The 19,489-nt window shown below is 40.2% G+C and overlaps 1 protein-coding gene across 7 annotated transcripts in view; it reads right to left on the bottom strand.

The window, feature by feature from the left end:
- The window catches only part of LOC133535523 (plasma membrane calcium-transporting ATPase 1-like), a 255,985-nt gene that overhangs the window by 56,434 nt on the left and 180,062 nt on the right, over positions 1-19,489 (bottom strand). For all 7 annotated transcript variants that reach the window (XR_009802241.1, XM_061875430.1, XM_061875427.1 and 4 more), the window contains 3 exons: positions 11,551-11,724; positions 1,115-1,329; positions 797-1,039 (listed from right to left, as the gene is read on the bottom strand). Coding sequence is in view for 6 of the 7 variants with exons in the window: in XM_061875430.1 (XP_061731414.1) it covers positions 797-1,039; positions 1,115-1,329; positions 11,551-11,724 (632 nt within the window). In the remaining variant the exon portion in view is untranslated. The remainder of the gene's footprint in view (positions 1-796; positions 1,040-1,114; positions 1,330-11,550; positions 11,725-19,489) is intronic.

Here is a 19,489-nt window from a genome sequence, read left to right as displayed (position 1 = left end):
TCGATCTACGTTCCCATCCTCACTTATGGTCATGAGCTTTGGGTTATGACCGAAAGGACAAGATCACGGGTACAAGCGACTGAAATGAGTTTCCTCTGCCAGGTGATGGTTCCCTCCCTTAGAGATAGGGTGAGAAGTTCTGTCATCCGGGAGGAACTCAGAGTAGAGTCGCTGCTCCTCCACATGGAGAGGAGCCAGATGAGGTGGTTTGGTCATCTGGTCAGGATGCCACCCGAACGCCTCCCTAGGGAAGTGTTTAGGACACGTCCGACCGTTAGGAGGCCACGGGGAAGACCCAGGACATGTCGGGAAGACTATGTCTCCTGGCTGGCCTGGGAACGCCTCGGGATCCCCCGGGAGGAGCTGGACGAAAGTGGCTGGGGAGACGGAAGTCTGGGCTTCTTGGCTTAGGCTGCTGTCCCCGCGATCTCCCATGATCGTGAAAACAGAAGTGAAAGGGGATTGGCGGAGAATGAAGTGTTGTTGTGTATCTGCACGGGGGCGGACTTAGCACTTATGTGCATGGAGGGAATTGGGCCGGTCGTTCGCATTAGATTGGTAATAAAAGTTAAAAAGAGCGTCGGAATTTGTGTGATTTTCTCGATAAATTATATTACTTTCATTTGTTTTCACGTATAGAAACTCCCATTTTTAAAGTGCGGCGTTTTTTATTCTGCCGTGGTGGTTATTATATATATTGTATAACTCACTGTTCTCCTCACTCATCACACGTTAGACATGATTAGGTTCAAAGTACTGTGGTCGAGTCTAATTGGATCCAAGTCCAAGATCTCACCAGGATCTTAGTAGTGTAGGCTGAGTTGATGGAAATGCTGTTGACCAACACTTCCAGGGTCCCGGGCTTGATGACGTCCGGCTCCGGCACGGTCTTATAGTGCGTGTCGCCGATGTACGCCTGCACCACCGTCATGCGGTTCATGGTCAGCGTGCCCGTCTTGTCGGAGCAGATGGCCGTGGCGTTGCCCATGGTCTCGCAGGCGTCCAGGTGACGCACCAGGTTGTTGTCCTTCATCATTTTCTACAAGACACGGGGGAGGTTAGAAAAAAGCCGCATGGCACGCCCCCCCCGGCTCCTCGCCGTCTCCGTGCTTACCTTGACGGAGAAGGCCAGCGAGATGGTGACGGCCAGGGGCAGGCCCTCGGGGACGGCCACCACCAGCACGGTCACGCCGATGATGAAGAACTTGACAAAGTACTGGATGTAGATGGGCGTGCAGTCCGCCGTCCACGTGTGGCCTTTGACGGCGAAGGTGTCGATGACAAAGTAGAGGATGAGGATGATGACCGTCACCGCCGACATGATGAGACCTGGCGGGGACAAGCGGACCTGCTTTCAAGATGGACCACTTCTACCTTGAACTGTTTGTTAGGAAGCTGCTGGGTTTGAGTTTCACAGGTCAAACATTTAGGACCACAAAGAGGAACTTGTAGGATCTGGTCCTTTTCAAACGTGGAAGATGTCCAGTTTTTGGTGATCATGTAGGTCAAAGTTCACAAGGTCAAAATGCTGTATATACAACTACATTATATAACATGTTGGTGATGATGAAGGTCAAAGTTCACAAGGTCAAAATGAACGGTGACCCATGCTGTATATAAAACTACATTATATATCATTTTGGTGATCATGTAGGTCAAAGTTCACAAGGTCAAAATGCTGTATATACAACTACATTATATAACATTTTGGTGATTATGAAGGTCAAAGTTCACGAGGTCAAAATGAACGGTGACCCATGCTGTATGTAAAACTACATTATATAACATGTTGGTGATGATGAAGGTCAAAGTTCACAAGGTCAAAATGAAAAATGCTGTATATACAATTACACTATATAACATTTTGGTGATTATGAACGTCAAAGTTCACAAGGTCAAAATGAACGGTGACTCATGCTGTATATACAACTACATTATATAACATGTTGGTGAATATGTAGGTCAAAGTTCACTAGGTCAAAATGACAAATGCTGTATGTACAATTACACTGTATAATATTTTGGTGATTATGAAGGTCAAAGTTCACGAGGTCAAAATGAACGGTGACTCATGCTGTATATACAACTACATTATATAACATGTTGGTGATGATGAAGGTCAAAGTTCACTAGGTCAAAATGATAGGGTGACTCATGCTGTATATAAAACTACATTATATAACATGTTGGTGATTATGTAGGTCAAAGTTCACAAGGTCAAAATGACAAATGCTGTATATACAATTACACTATATAACATGTTGGTGATGATGTAGGTCAACGTTCACAAGGTCAAATTGATAGGGTGACTCATGCTGTATATAAAACTACATTATATATCATTTTGGTGATTATGTAGGTCAAAGTTCACAAGGTCAAAATGCTGTATATAAAACTACACTATATAACATTTTGGTGATTATGAAGGTCAAAGTTCACAAGGTCAAAATGAACGGTGACCCATGCTGTATATAAAACTAAATTATATATCATTTTGGTGATTATGTAGGTCAAAGTTCACTAGGTCAAAATGACAAATGCTGTATACACAACTACATTATATAACATGTTGGTGATCATGTAGGTCAAAGTTCACTAGGTCAAAATGACAAATGCCGTATGTACAATTACACTATATAACATTTTGGTGATTATGAAGGTCAAAGTTCACAAGGTCAAAATGAACGGTAACTCATGCTGTATATACAATTACACTATATAACATGTTGGTGATGATGAAGGTCAACGTTCACAAGGTCAAATTGATTGGGTGACTCATGCTGTATATAAAACTACATTATATAACATGTTGGTGATTATGTAGGTCAAAGTTCACTAGGTCAAAATGACAAATGCCGTATGTACAATTACACTATATAACATTTTGGTGATTATGAAGGTCAAAGTTCACAAGGTCAAAATGAACGGTAACTCATGCTGTATATAAAACTACATTATATAACATGTTGGTGATCATGTAGGTCAACGTTCACAAGGTCAAATTGATAGGGTGACTCATGCTGTATGTAAAACTACATTATATAACATGTTGGTGATTATGTAGGTCAAAGTTCACTAGGTCAAAATGACAAATGCTGTATGTACAATTACACTATATAACATTTTGGTGATTATGAAGGTCAACGTTCACAAGGTCATAATTGATTGGGTGACGCATGCTGTATATAAAACTACATTATATATCATTTTGGTGATTATGTAGGTCAAAGTTCACAAGGTCAAAATGACAAATGCTGTATATACAATTACACTATATAAAATGGTGATTATGAAGGTCAAAGTTCACGAGGTCAAAATGAACGGTGACCCATGCTGTATATAAAACTACATTATATAACATGTTGGTGATGATGAAGGTCAAAGTTCACAAGGTCAAAATGACAAATGCTGTATATACAATTAAACTATATAACATTTTGGTGATTATGAAGGTCAAAGTTCACAAGGTCAAAATGAACGGTGACCTATGCTGTATATAAAACTAAATTATATGACATGTTGGTGAGTATGTAGGTCAAAGTTCACTAGGTCAAAATGACAAATGCTGTATGTACAATTACAGTATATAACATTTTAGTGATTATGAAGGTCAAAGTTCACAAGGTCAAAATGAACAGTGACTCATGCTGTATATACAACTACATTATATAACATGTTGGTGATGATGAAGGTCAAAGTTCACAAGGTCAAAATGAACGGTGACCCATGCTGTATATACAACTACATTATATAACATGTTGGTGATTATGTAGGTCAAAGTTCACGAGGTCAAAATGAACGGTGACCCATGCTGTATATACAACTACATTATATAACATGTTGGTGATGATGAAGGTCAAAGTTCACTAGGTCAAAATGAAAAATGCTGTATATACAATTACACTATATAACATTTTAGTGATTATGAAGGTCAATGTTCACAAGGTCAAAATGAACAGTGACTCATGCTGTATATAAAACTACATTATATAAAATGTTGGTGATGATGAAGGTCAACGTTCACAAGGTCATAATTGATTGGGTGACGCATGCTGTATAAAAAACTACATGATATATCATTTTGGTGATTATGTAGGTCAAAGTTCACTAGGTCAAAATGAACGGTAACTCATGCTGTATATACAACTACATTATATAAAATGTTGGTGATGATGAAGGTCAACGTTCACAAGGTCAAATTGATAGGGTGACTCATGCTGTATATAAAACTACATTATATAACATGTTGGTGATTATGTAGGTCAAAGTTCACTAGGTCAAAATGACAAATGCTGTATATACAATTACACTATATAAAATGGTGATTATGAAGGTCAAAGTTCACGAGGTCAAAATGAACAGTGATTCATGCTGTATATACAACTACATTATATAACATGTTGGTGATTATGTAGGTCAAAGTTCACTAGGTCAAAATGACAAATGCTGTATGTACAATTACACTATATAACATTTTGGTGATTATGAAGGTCAAAGTTCACGAGGTCATAATTGATTGGGTGACTCATGCTGTATATAAAACTACATTATATAACATGTTGGTGATTATCAAGGTCAAAGTTCACAAGGTCAAAATGACTAATGCTGTATATACAATTACACTATACAAAATGGTGATTATGAAGGTCAAAGTTCACGAGGTCAAAATGAACGGTGACTCATGCTGTATATAAAACTACATTATATATCATTTTGGTGATTATGTAGGTCAAAGTTCACTAGGTCAAAATGACAAATGCTGTATGTACAATTACACTATATAACATTTTGGTGATTATGAAGGTCAAAGTTCACGAGGTCAAAATGAACGGTGACTCATGCTGTATATACAACTACATTATATAACATGTTGGTGATGATGAAGGTCAAAGTTTACTAGGTCAAAATGAACAGTGACCCATGCTGTATATAAAAACTACATTATATATCATTTTGGTGATTATGTAGGTCAAAAATCACTAGGGTCCAATGGAATGGTGACCATGCTGTATATACAATTACATTATATAACATGTTGGTGAATATGTAGGTCAAAGTTCACAGGGTCAAACTGACTAATGCTGTATATACAATTACCGTATTTTTCAGACTATAAGTTGCAGTTTTTTTCATAGTTTGGCCGGGGGTGCGACTTGTGTGTGAAATTATTAACACATTACCGTAAAATATCAAATAATATTATTTAGCTCATTCACGTAAGAGACTAAACGCACAAGATTTCATGGGATTTATGGATTAGGAGTGACGGATAGTTCTATATGTTATAGTTATTTGAATGACTCTTACCATAATATGTTAGGTTAACATAGCAGTTGGTTATTTATGCCTCATATAACCTACACTTATTCAGTCTGTTGTTCACTATTCTTTATTTATTCTAAATTGTCTTTCAAATGTCTATTCTTGGTGTTGGGTTTTATCAAATACATTTTCCCCAAAAATGCGACTTATACTCCAGTGCGACTTATATATGTTTTTTTCTCTATTTATTTAATTTAAAATGCGACTTATACTCCAGTGCGACTTATACTCCAGTGCGACTTATATATGTTTTTTCCCTATTTATTTCATTTAAAATGCGAATTATACTCCGGTGCGACTTATGTATGTTTTTTTCCCTATTTAAATGGGTTGTACTTGTATAGCGTTTTTCTACCTTCAAGATACTCAAAGCGCTTTGACACTACTTCCTCATTTACCCATTCACACACACATTCACACACTGATGGAGGGAGCTGCCATGCAAGGCGCCAACCAGCACCCATCAGGAGCAAGGGTGAAGTGTCTTGCTCAGGACACAACGGACGTGACGAGGTTGGTTCTAGGTGGGATTTGAACCAGTGACACTCGGGTTGCGCACGGCCTATTTAATTTAAAATGTGAGTTATACTCCAGTGCGACTTATATATGTTTTTTTCGCTATTTATTCCATTTAAAATGCGACTTATACTCCAGTGCGACTTATATATGTTTTTTTGACTATTTGTTTCATTTAAAATGCGACTTATACTCCAGTGCGACTTATATATGTTTTTTTCCCTATTTATTTCATTTAAAATGCGAATTATACTACAGTGCGACTTATATATGTTTTTTCCCTATTTATTTCATTTAAAATGCGACTTATACTCCAGTGCGACTTATGCTCCAGTGCGGCTTATATACGTTTTTTTCTCTATTTATTTCATTTAAGATGCGACTTATACTCCAGTGCGATTTATACTCCAGCGCGACTTATACTCCGGTGCGACTTATATATGTTTTTTCGCTATTTATTCCATTTGAAATGCGACTTATACTCCAGTGCGACTTATATATGTTTTTTTGACTATTTGTTTCATTTAAAATGCGACTTATCCTCCAGTGCGACTTATACTCCGGTGCGACTTATATATGTTTTTTTCCCTATTTATTAAGCATTTTCGGCAGGTCGGCTTATACTCTAGACCGACTTATACGCCAAAAAATACGGTACACTATACAAAATGTTGGTGATGATGAAGGTCAAGTTCGCAAGGTCAAAATGAACAGTGACCCATGCTGTATATAAAAACTACATTATATATCATTTTGGTGATTATGTAGGTCAAAGTTCACTAGGGTCCAATGGAATGGTGACCATGCTGTATATACAATTACACTATATAACATGTTGGTGAATATGTAGGTCAAAGTTCACAGGGTCAAAATGACTAATGCTGTATATACAATTACCGTATTTTTCAGACTACAAGTTGCAGTTTTTTTCATAGTTTGGCCGGGGGTGCGACTTATGTGTGAAATTATTAACACATTACCGTAAAATATCAAATAATATTATTTAGCTCATTCACGTAAGAGACAAAACGCACAAGATTTCATGGGATTTATGGATTAGGAGTGACGGATAGTTCTATATGTTATAGTTATTTGAATGACTCTTACCATAATATGTTAGGTTAACATAGCAGTTGGTTATTTATGCCTCATTTAACCTACACTTATTCAGTCTGTTGTTCACTATTCTTTATTTATTCTAAATTGTCTTTCAAATGTCTATTCTTGGTGTTGGATTTTATCAAATACATTTTCCCCAAAAATGCGACTTATACTCCTGTGCGACTTATATATGTTTTTTTCTCTATTTATTTCATTTAAAATGCGACTTATACTCCAGTGCGACTTATATATGTTTTTTCCCTATTTATTTCATTTAAAATGCGAGTTATACTCCAGTGCAACTTATATATGTTTTTTTCCCTATTTATTTCATTTAAAATGCGAATTATACTCCAGTGCGACTTATATATGTTTTTTTCCCTATTTATTTAATTTAAAATGCGAGTTATACTCCAGTGCAACTTATATATGTTTTTTTTCCTATTTATTTCATTTAAAATGCGAATTATACTCCAGTGCGACTTATATATGTTTTTTTCCCTATTTATTTCATTTAAAATGCGACTTATTCTCCAGTGCGACTTACATATGTGTTTTTCTCTATTTATTTCATTTAAAATGCGACTTATACTCCAGTGCGACTTATACTCCAGTGCGACTTATATATGTTTTTTCCCTATTTATTTCATTTAAAATGCGAGTTATACTCCAGTGCGACTTATATATGTTTTTTTCCCTATTTATTTCATTTAAAATGCGAATTATACTCCAGTGCGACTTATAAATGTTATTTTCCCTATTTATTTAATTTAAAATGCGAGTTATACTCCAGTGCGACTTATATATGTTTTTTTCCCTATTTATTTCATTTAAAATGCGAATTATACTCCAGTGCGACTTATATATGTTTTTTTCCCTATTTATTTCATTTAAAATGCGACTTATACTCCAGTGCGACTTATACTCCAGTGCGACTTATATATGTTTTTTCCCTATTTATTTCATTTAAAATGCGAATTATACTCCAGTGCGACTTATACTCCAGTGCGACTTATATATGTTTTTTTCCCTATTTATTTCATTTGAAATGCGACTTATACTCCAGTGCGACTTATATATGTTTTTTTCCCTATTTATTTCATTAAAAATGCGACTTATACTCCGGTGCGACTTATACTCCAGTGCGGCTTATGCTCCAGTGCGACTTATATATGTTTTTTTCCCTATTTATTAAGCATTTTCGGCGGGTGCGACTTATACTCTGGACCGACTTATACGCCCATAAATATGGTACACTATACAAAATGTTGGTGATGATGAAGGTCAAGTTCGCAAGGTCAAAATGAACAGTGACCCATGCTGTATGTAAAACTACATTATACAACATTTTGGTGATTATGTAGGTCAAAGTTCACTAGGTCAAAATGAACGGTGACTCATGCTGTATATAAAACTACATTATATAACATGTTGAATACGTAGGTCAAAGTTCACCGGGTCAAAATGAATCATGCTGTATACAAAACTACATTATACGATATTTTTGGGACTGCATTGGAATTCATCAAATTAATCGCTTAATTTTGGACTCAAAGGTTACGATAAATTCATGCTATGTTTCGTCAGTATGAGATGGTAGTTGGACAGCCATTAAAAGGAAGGTCAAAGGTCACAGACGTGACAGCATCTAAAAATCTGATTCCTTTTTTTTGTCCCTTATTTGACTAAACATGCCCCCCCCCCCCACACCCCCCAAGCCCCCAACCCATTGTTATTAAGGTCGATTGAAGTGACGGCCACAGCGGCGTCAATTCTGGGATAAGCGGCGTGGCCGTGAAGCGTGCTGCAATAAAAGTGAGTGCACTCGCTGCCTGATTTCTTTGAGCGCTATTAAAGGCACAGACAGGCAGGCCCGCCACCTCAGGTCAGATCACTTCTGATCCCGGGTCAGATGGACAGCTTTCATTCAGTCCACCTTGACATTTTCCTGACAAACCTACCATGATAAATAAATGATACATAGGTGTTTACACACATTAATAATAACTAGTAATAAATAAATGATACATAAGTGTTTACACACATTAATAATAACTAGTAATAAATAAATGATACATAGGTGTTTACACATAATTAGTAATAATTATATATAGGTGTTTACAAACATTAATAATCATTCATAATAAATAAATGATACATGAGTGTTTACACACATTAATAATAACTAGTAATAAATAAAACATAGGTGTTTACACACAATAATAATAACTTGTAATAAATAAATGATACATAAGTGTTTACACACATTAATAATAACTAGTAATAAATAAATGATAAATAGGTGTTTACATGCATTAATAATAACTAGTAATAAATAAAACATAGGTATTTACACACATTAATAATAACTTGTAATAAATAAATGATACATAGGTGTTTACATATAATTAGTAATAATTATATATAGGTGTTTACAAACAATAATAATCATTAATAATAAATTATACATAGGTGTTTACACACATTAATAATAAGTAGTAATAATAAAACATAGGTGTTTACACACATTAATAATAACTAGTAATAAATAAAGCATAGGTGTTTACACACATTAATAATAACTAGTAAGAAATAAATGATACATAGGTGTTTACACATAATTAATAATAATTAGTAATACATTATACATAGGTGTTTACACACATGAATATTAATTAGTAATAATTATATATAGGTGTTTACAAACATTAATAATCATTAATAATAAATTATACATAGGTGTTTACACATATTAATAATAACTAGTAATAAATAAAACATAGGAGTTTATACACATTAATAATAACTAGTAATAAATAAATGATACATAGGTGTTTACACATAATTAATAATAATTAGTAATACATTATACATAGGTGTTTACACACATTAATAATAATTAGTAATAATTATATATAGGTGTTTACAAACATTAATAATCATTAATAATAAATTATACATAGGTGTTTACACACATTAATAATCATTAATAATAAATGATACATAGGTGTTTACAAACATGAATAATAATTAGTAAAATGATACATAGGCGTTTACACACATTAGTAATAATTTGTAATAATTATACATAGGTGTTTACACACATGTAATATTTAGTAATAAATAAAACATAGGAGTTTACACACATTAATAATAACAAGTAATACATGATATATAAGTGTTTATACACATAAGTAATAATAATTAGTAATAAATTATACACAGGTGTTTACACACATTAGTGTGTACACACATTAATAATAATAAGTAAAACATGATATATAGGTGTTTACACATAATTAATAATATTTAGTAATAAATTATACATAGTCGTTTACACACATTAATAATAATTAGTAATAATTATATATAGGTGTTTACAAACATTAATAATCATAATAATAAATTATACATAGGTGTTTACAAACATGAATCATAATTAGTAAAATGATACATAGGTGTTTACACAAATTAATTATAATTAGTGAAAAATTATACATAGGTGTTTACACACATTAATAATAAATTGTAAGAAAAATGATACATAAGTGTTTACACACATTAATAATAATTAGTAAAACAATTATACATAGGTGTTTACACATAAGTAATAATAATTAGTAATAAATTAGACAAAGGTGTGTACACACATTAATAATAATTAGAAAAACATTATACACAGGTGTTTACAAATAAGTAATAATAATTAGTAATGCATGATATATGTGTGTACACACATTAATAATAATTATAAAAACATATACATATGTGTTTACCCATAAGTAATAATATTTAATAATAAATGATATATAGATGTGTACACATAAAATAATAATTAGTAATAAATGATATATAGATGTGTACACACATAATAATAATTAGTAATAAATGACATATAAGTGTGTACACACATAAGTAATATTAGTAATAAATGACATATAGGTGTGTACACACATAATATTAACTAATAAATGATACATAGATGTGTACACACAAGTAATAATAATTAGTAATAAATGATGTATAGGTGTGTATACACATAATAATTAGTAATAAATGACATATAGGTGTGTACACACATAGTAATTAGTAATAAATGATACATAGATGTGTACACACATAGTAATAAAAACTAGTAATAAATGACATAAGTGTGTACACACAAGTAATAATTACTAAAAAAGCACTTATATGTGTACACACATGACATAAGTAATAATAATTAGTAATAAATGATACAGAGGTGTGTACACATAAAAAGTAACACAAATAAGATGACGTGGGGTTAGGTCTGGGCTCTTTAATTCTCCAGCAGCGTGTCTACGTGTTACAAAAACATCCCAAGGTTATCACCTTGACCTTCTTCTAGTGCTCAACGGGCATTTAGAGGTCACCGGCCAGGGAGGGAGTCCATGGGCTTGTGTGTTTGTTTGTGTGCGTTTGTGTGTGTGTTCACATGTGTGTGTTTGTGCGTGTTTACTTTTGTGTGTGTTTGTTTAGGTGTGTTTAATTTTGTCTGTTTACATTTTTGTGAGTTTGCATTCATGTTTTTTTGTGTGTTTACATTTGTGTGTGTGCGAGTGTGTGTGTGTGTGAGAGTGTGTGTCTCACCAGCCTTGCCGATCTGCACTGCCAGTCTTGTGAGTTTGCCCTGCAGCACCGACTTCTCCTTCTTGGTGACGTTGACCTTCTTGACGACCTTGACCTCCTCCTTCTCCTCGGACTCGGCGGCCTCCTCGCTCTTCAGCGGCTGGATCTCCAGGGCGATGCCGTCCTGGGTCTTGGCTGAAGTTGGAGAAGGGGGACGTGCGGTGGGGGGCAGGGGGTGAACATTTGGTGAACCATGGAGGAGAAACCATTTGAGGGGAAGGGGGGGGGGAGGTGAAGGGAGGTTGTGTGTGTGCAGCATGAAGGGAGGAGGGGAGGGGGGGGGGGGGGGTGGTGGAAGAGAGGAGGAGAAAAGAAAAGAAAGGAGGAAGCAGGAAGAGAAGAGAAAGGTTGGAGGATGGAGGGCAGAGAGGCACAGACAGAGTTACACAGGAAGTCACCAGAAGGAGCAAGTTGTGATCCTCACAGTGGACCACTCTTCATCTTCATCGCCAACATGGCCGCCCTTGGACTGAGGGCACACCGTCATCATCATCATCATCTTCATCACACACACACACACCACATAATCATCATCATCTTCATCATCACACACCGCATCATCATCATCTTCATCACACACACCACATCATCATCTTCATCACACACACAACATCATCATCATCACTTCTTCATCACACACACATCATCATCTTCATGACACACACAACATCATCATCATCTTCATCATCACACACCACATCATCATCATCTTCTTCATCACACACACCACATCATCATCATCATCTTCATCACACACACCACATCATCATCATCATCTTCATGACACACACCACATCATCATCTTCATCACACACACCACATCATCATCTTCATCACACACCACATCATCATCATCTTCATCACACACACCACATCATCATCTTCATCACACACACCACATCATCATCTTCATCACACACACCACATCATCATCTTCATCACACACACCACATCATCATCTTCATCACACACACCACATCATCATCTTCATCACACACCACATCATCATCATCTTCATCACACACACCACATCATCTTCATGACACACACAACATCATCATCATCATCATCACTTCTTCATCACACACACAACATCATCATCATCACTTCTTCATCAAGAACCCCTAGCAGCCCAGGAGAGTCTCACACAGCTGGAAGTAGTCATGCAACACAACAACACACAGCACTTCAACACGCTCGCACACACACACACGCACGCACAAACACACACTTAGCGCATACATAGGGTACAACACACACACTTATGGTATACATAGGGTACAACACACACACACACACTTATGGTATACATAGGGTATGACACACACACACACACTTATGGTATACATAGGGTATGACACACACACACACACTTATGGTATACATAGGGTATGACACACACACACACACTTATGGTATACATAGGGTATGACACACACACACACACACACTTATGGTATACATAGGGTATGACACACACACTTAGTATCTACATAATATATGACACACACACACACACATTTAGTGTGCACATAGGATGTGACACACACACACTTAGTGTGCACATAGGATGTGACACACACACACACTTAGTGTGCACATAGGATGTGACACACACACACACAGTGTGCACATAGGATGTGACACACACACACACTTTGTGTGCACATAGGGTACGATACATACACACACTTAGTATCTACATAATGTATGACACACACACACACACTTAGTATCTACATAATGTATGACACACACACACACACTTAGTGTGCACATAGGGTATGAAACACACACACACACACACACACACTTATGGTATACATAGGGTACTCCAGACACACACACTTAGTATCTACATAATGTATGACACACACACACATACAAACACACACACACTTAGTATCTACATAATGTATGTAGGATGTGACACACACACACACTTAGTGTGCACATAGGGTATGACACACACACACGCGCACACACATTTAGGGTATACATAGAGTACCAGACCCACACACACTTAGTATCGACATAGGGTATGACACACACACACACACACACACACACACACACACACACACAACGCACACACATTTAGGGTGTACATAGAGAACCACACCCACACACACTTAGTATCAACATAGGGTATGACACACACACACACACACACACACACACACACACACACTTAGTATCGACATAGGGTATGACACACACACACACACACACACACACACACACAAAAACGCACACACATTTAGGGTGTACATAGAGAACCACACCCACACACACTTAGTATCAACATAGGGTATGACACACACACACACACACACACACACACACACACACACACACACACACTTAGTATCAACATAGGGTATGACACACACACACACACACACACACACACACACACACACACACACACACACACACACACACTTAGTATCAACATAGGGTATGACACACACACACACACACACACTTAGTATCAACATAGGGTATGATACACACACACACACACACACACGGTTTAGCTTGGTTGGTAGAGCGGCCGTGCCAGTAACTTGAGGGTTGCAGGTTCGATTCCCGCTTCCGCCATCCTAGTCACTGCCGTTGTGTCCTTGGGCAAGACACTTTACCCACCTGCTCCCAGTGCCACCCACACTGCTTTAAATGTAACTTAGGTATTGGGTTTCGCTATGTAAAGCGCTTCGAGTCACTAGAGAAAAAGCGCTATATAAATATAATTCACTTCACTTCAAATCCTTTTCAACCCATATTCAGTTGAATGCACTACAAAGACAACATATTTGAGGTTCAAACTGATAAACGTTATTTTTTTTTGCAAATAATAATTAACTTAGAATTTCACGACTGTAACACGTGCCAAAGTAGTTGGGAAAGGGCATGTTCACCACTGTGTTACATCACCTTTTCTTTTAACACCACTCAATAAACGTTTGGGAACTGAGGAAACTAATTGTTGAAGCTTTGAAAGTGGAATTCTTTCCCATTCTTGTTTTATGTAGAGCTTCAGTCCTTCAACAGTCCGGGGTCTCCGCTGTCGTATTTTACGCTTCATAATGCGCCACACATTTTCCATGAGAGACAGGTCTGGACGGCAGGCGGGCCAGGAAAGTACCCGCACTCTTTTTTTATGAAGCCATGCTGTTGTAACACGTGCTGAATGTGGCTTGGCATTGTCTTGCTGAAATAAGCAGGGGCGTCCATGAAAAAGACGGTGCTTAGATTGCAGGATATGTTGCTCCAAAACCTGTATGTACCTTTCAGCATTAATGGTGCCTTCACAGATGTGTAAGTTACCCATGCCTTGGGCACTAATGCACCCCCATTCCATCACACATGCTGGCTTTTCAACTTTGCGTCGATAACAGTCTGGATGGTTCGCTTCCCCTTTGGTTCGGATGACACGATGTCAAATATTTCCAAAAACAATTTGAAATGTGGACTCGTCCAGACCACAGAACACTTTTTCCCATTGCATCAGTCCATCTTAGATGATCTCGGGCCCAGAGAAGCCGGCGGCGTTTCTGGATGTTGTTGATAAATGGCTTTCGCTTTGCATAGTAGAGCTTTAACTTGCACTTACAGATGTAGCGACCAGCTGTGTTTAGTGACATTGGTTTTCTGAAGCGTTCCTGAGCCCATGTGGTGATATCCTTTAGAGATTGAGGTCGGTTTTTGATACAGTGCCGTCTGAGGGATGGAAGGTCACGGTCATCCAATAAGCTGCAGATATAAATAAATAGATGTACTGTACAGATAAATGTATTGCGCTTTTGCATATGCATCCAGGTTTATGGATGTATGTTATATTGTCTTCATAGTCCAGGCACTTCAACCAGTTTTGGGGGGAATTGAGGGGATTATTATGATGCGTCCTAGAGTCTTATGGCCTGAGGGAAGAAGCTGTTATAGAACCTGGAGGTTCTGCTACGGAGGCTGTTGAACCTCTTTATAGAGTCCAGCAGTGAAAACAGTCCTTGGTGGGGGTGGGAGGAGTCGCTACAGATTTTTTGAGCCCTGGTCAGGCAGCGGCTTTTTGCGAGCTCCTGTATAGGAGGAAGAGGAGTCCTGGTGGTATTTCCCGCCGTCCTCACCACTCTCTGCAGAGACTTCCAGTCTGAGGCACTGCAGGCTCCAGTCCAGACAGAGATGCAGGTGGTCAGTAGGCTCTCTATAGTGCCTCTGGAGAACGGTGAGGGGGGGAGATGTGCTCTTTTCAGCCCACCCAAAAAGTGCATGCGCTGCTGAGCCTTTTTACAAGAGCTCTGGTGTGTAGAGACCACGTCATATTGTCAGTGATCTGCACCCCCAGGAACTTGGTGCTGCTTACCATCTCCACTGCTGTGCCGTTGATGAAGAGTGGAGTGTGGCTGGAACTGGTGCCTCCTTAGTCTTGTTAACATTCATGACCAGGTTGTTGGGTCTGCACCAGTCAACCAGATGTTTCAGCTCCTCCCTGTAGTCCATATCATTGTTGTCTCGGGTGAAGCCCACTACTGTCGTGTCGGCCGCATACTTCACAATGTGGTTAGTACTGGACCTGGCGCCGCAGTCAAGGGTCATCAGTGTGAACTGTAGAGGTCTCAGGACGCAGCCCTAGGGGGAGCCGGTGCTCAGGGAGTTGGCCCTGGAGGTGTTGTCGCCCACTCTCAGAGACAGGATCTGTCTGTGAGGAAGTCAAGCAGCCAGTTGCATAGGGGGGTACTGAATCCAAGGGGGGCCAGTTTGCTCACCAAGTGCTGTGGGATGATGGTGTTGAACGCCGAGCTGAAGTCCAGAAACAACATCCGCACTAAGCTCTGGTGGAGCGGTTAGGGCGATAAGCAAACTGGTATGGGTCGAATGTGGGGGGAAGTCTGGAGAGAATCTATTCCTTTACCAGCCTCTCGAAGCACCTCATTAGGATGGGGGAGTGCTACGGGGCACTAATCATTGAGGGAGGAGATTGTGGGTTTTTAGGCACTGGAATGATTGTGGACGTCTCAAAGCATGATGATACCACAGCCTGGGTCAGTGAGATGTTGAAGATGTCTGTGAGAACCCCAGCCAGCTGGTCTGCACATCCCTTGAGCACCCAGCCCGGAATGTCATCAGGTCCCGCTGCTTTCCGGGGGTTCGCCCTCCTCAGGGTTCTCCGGACATCCCGCTGTGTCCATGTTGAGCGGCTGCTCATCAGGGCAAGGGATGGATTTCCTTGCCCAAGTGGTGTTAAGTGCCTCAAACCTCGCAAAGTGGTTGTTGAGGTCGTTCAGAAAGCTGATGCTGCTGTCACAGATACGGGGGGTGGCTTTATAGCCCGTGATGACATGTATGCCCTGCCACATTTCTCTGGTGTTTGTGGGCTTCTCGAAGAAGTCCTGCACTTTCTGACTGTGAGCACGCTTTGCAACTCTAACGGCTGTGCACTTTTCATCCCACCCAAAAAGTGCATGGGCTGCTGAGCTTTTTTACAAGAGCTCTGGTGTGTAGAGACCACGTCATATAGTCAGTTATCTGCACCCCCAGGAACTTGGTGCTGCTTACCATCTCCACTGCTGTGCCGTTGATGAAGAGTGGAGTGTGGCTGGATTGGTGCCTCCTTAGTCTTGTTGACATTCATGACCAGGGTGCTGGTTCTGCACCAGTCAACCAGATGTTTCAGCTCCTCCCTGTAGTCCATGCCATTGTTGTCTCGGGTGAGGCCCACTACTGTCGTGTCATCCGCATACTTCACAATGTGGTTAGTACTGGACCTGGCGCCGCAGTCAAGGGTCATCAGTGTGAACTGCAACGGTCTCAGGACGCAGCCCTAAGGGGAGCCGGTGCTCAGGGAGTTGGCCCTGGAGGTGTTGTCGCCCACTCTCACAGACAGGATCTGTCTGTGAGGAAGTCAAGCAGCCAGTTGCATATGGGGGGTACTGAATCCAAGGGGGGCCAGTTTGCTCACCAAGTGCTGTGGGATGATGGTGTTGAACGCCGAGCTGAAGTCCAGAAACAACATCCGCACTAAGCTCTGGTGGAGCGGTTAGGGCGATAAGCAAACTGGTATGGGTCGAATGTGGGGGGAAGTCTGGAGAGAATGTATTCCTTTACCGGCCTCTCAAAGCACCTCATTAGGATGGGGGTGAGTGCTACGGGGCGCTAATCATTGAGGGAGGAGATTGTGGGTTTTTAGGCACTGGAATGATTGTGGACGTCTTAAAGCATGATGATACCACAGCCTGGGTCAGCGAGATGTTGAAGATGTCTGTGAGAACCCCAGCCAGCTGGTCTGCACATCCCTTGAGCACCCAGCCCGGAATGTCATCAGGTCCCGCTGCTTTCCGGGGGTTCACCCTCCTCAGGGTTCTCCGGACATCCCGCTGTGTCCATGTTGAGCGGCTGCTCATCAGGGCAAGGGATGGATTTCCTTGCCCGAGTGGTGTTAAGTGCCTCAAACCTCGCAAAGTGGTTGTTGAGGTCGTTCAGAAAGCTGATGCTGCTGTCACAGATACGGGGGGTGGCTTTATAGTCCGTGGTGACATGTATGCCCTGCCAAATTTCTCTGGTGTTTGTGGGCTTCTCGAAGAAGTCCTGCACTTTCTGACTGTGAGCACACTTTGCAACTCTAATGGCTGTGCTCTTTTCATCCCACCCAAAAAGTGCATGGGCTGCTGAGCTTTTTTACAAGAGCTCTGGTGTGCACCCCCAGGAACTTGGTGCTGCTTACCATCTCCACTGCTGTGCCGTTGATGAAGAGTTGAGTGTGGCTGGAACTGGTGCCTCCTTAGTCTTGTTGACATTCATGACCAGGTTGTTGGTTCTGCACCAGTCAACCAGATGTTTCAGCTCCTCCCTGTAGTCCATGTCATTGTTGTCTCGGGTGAGGCCCCCACTACTGTTGTGTCATCCGCATACTTCAAATTGTGGTTAGTAGTGGACTTGGTGCCGCAGTCATGGGTCATCAGTGTGAACTGCAACGGTCTCAGGACGCAGCCCTAAGGGGAGCCGGTGCTCAGGGAGTTGGCCCTGGAGGTGTTGTCGCCCACTCTCACAGACAGGGTCTGTCTGTGAGGAAGTCAAGCAGCCAGTTGCATAGGGGGGTACTGAATCCAAGGGGGGCCAGTTTGCTCACCAAGTGCTGCGGGATGATGGTGTTGAACGCCGAGCTGAAGTCCAGAAACAACATCCGCACTAAGCTCAGGTGGAGCGGTTAGGGCGATAAGCAAACTGGTATGGGTCGAATGTGGGGGGAAGTCTGGAGAGAATGTATTCCTTTACCAGCCTCTCGAAGCACCTCATTAGGATGGGGGAGTGCTACGGGGCACTAATCATTGAGGGAGGAGATTGTGGGTTTTTAGGCACTGGAATGATTGTGGACGTCTTAAAGCATGATGATACCACAGCCTGGGTCAGTGAGATGTTGAAGATGTCTGTGAGAACCCCAGCCAGCTGGTCTGCACATCCCTTGAGCACCCAGCCCGGAATGTCATCAGGTCCCGCTGCTTTCCGGGGGTTCGCCCTCCTCAGGGTTCTCCGGACATCCGCTGTGTCCATGTTGAGCGGCTGCTCATCAGGGCAAGGGATGGATTTCCTTGCCCGAGTGGTGTTAAGTGCCTCAAACCTTGCAAAGTGGTTGTTGAGGTCGTTCAGAAAGCTGATGCTGCTGTCACAGATACGGGGGGTGGCTTTATAGCCCGTGATGACATGTATGCCCTGCCACATTTCTCTGCTGTTTGTGGGCTTCTCGAAGAAGTCCTGCACTTTCTGACTGTGAGCACGTTTTGCAACATTAATGGCTGTGCTCTTTTCATCCCACCCAAAAAGTGCATGGGCTGCTGAGCTTTTTTACAAGAGCTCTGGTGTGTAGAAACCACGTCATATAGTCAGTGATCTGCACCCCCAGGAA

The sequence above is a fragment of the Nerophis ophidion genome, linkage group LG16, assembly GCF_033978795.1.
Source record: "Nerophis ophidion isolate RoL-2023_Sa linkage group LG16, RoL_Noph_v1.0, whole genome shotgun sequence".
Taxonomy (NCBI): Eukaryota; Metazoa; Chordata; class Actinopteri; order Syngnathiformes; family Syngnathidae; genus Nerophis; species Nerophis ophidion.
This window is presented reverse-complemented; position numbering and strand designations above follow the sequence as displayed.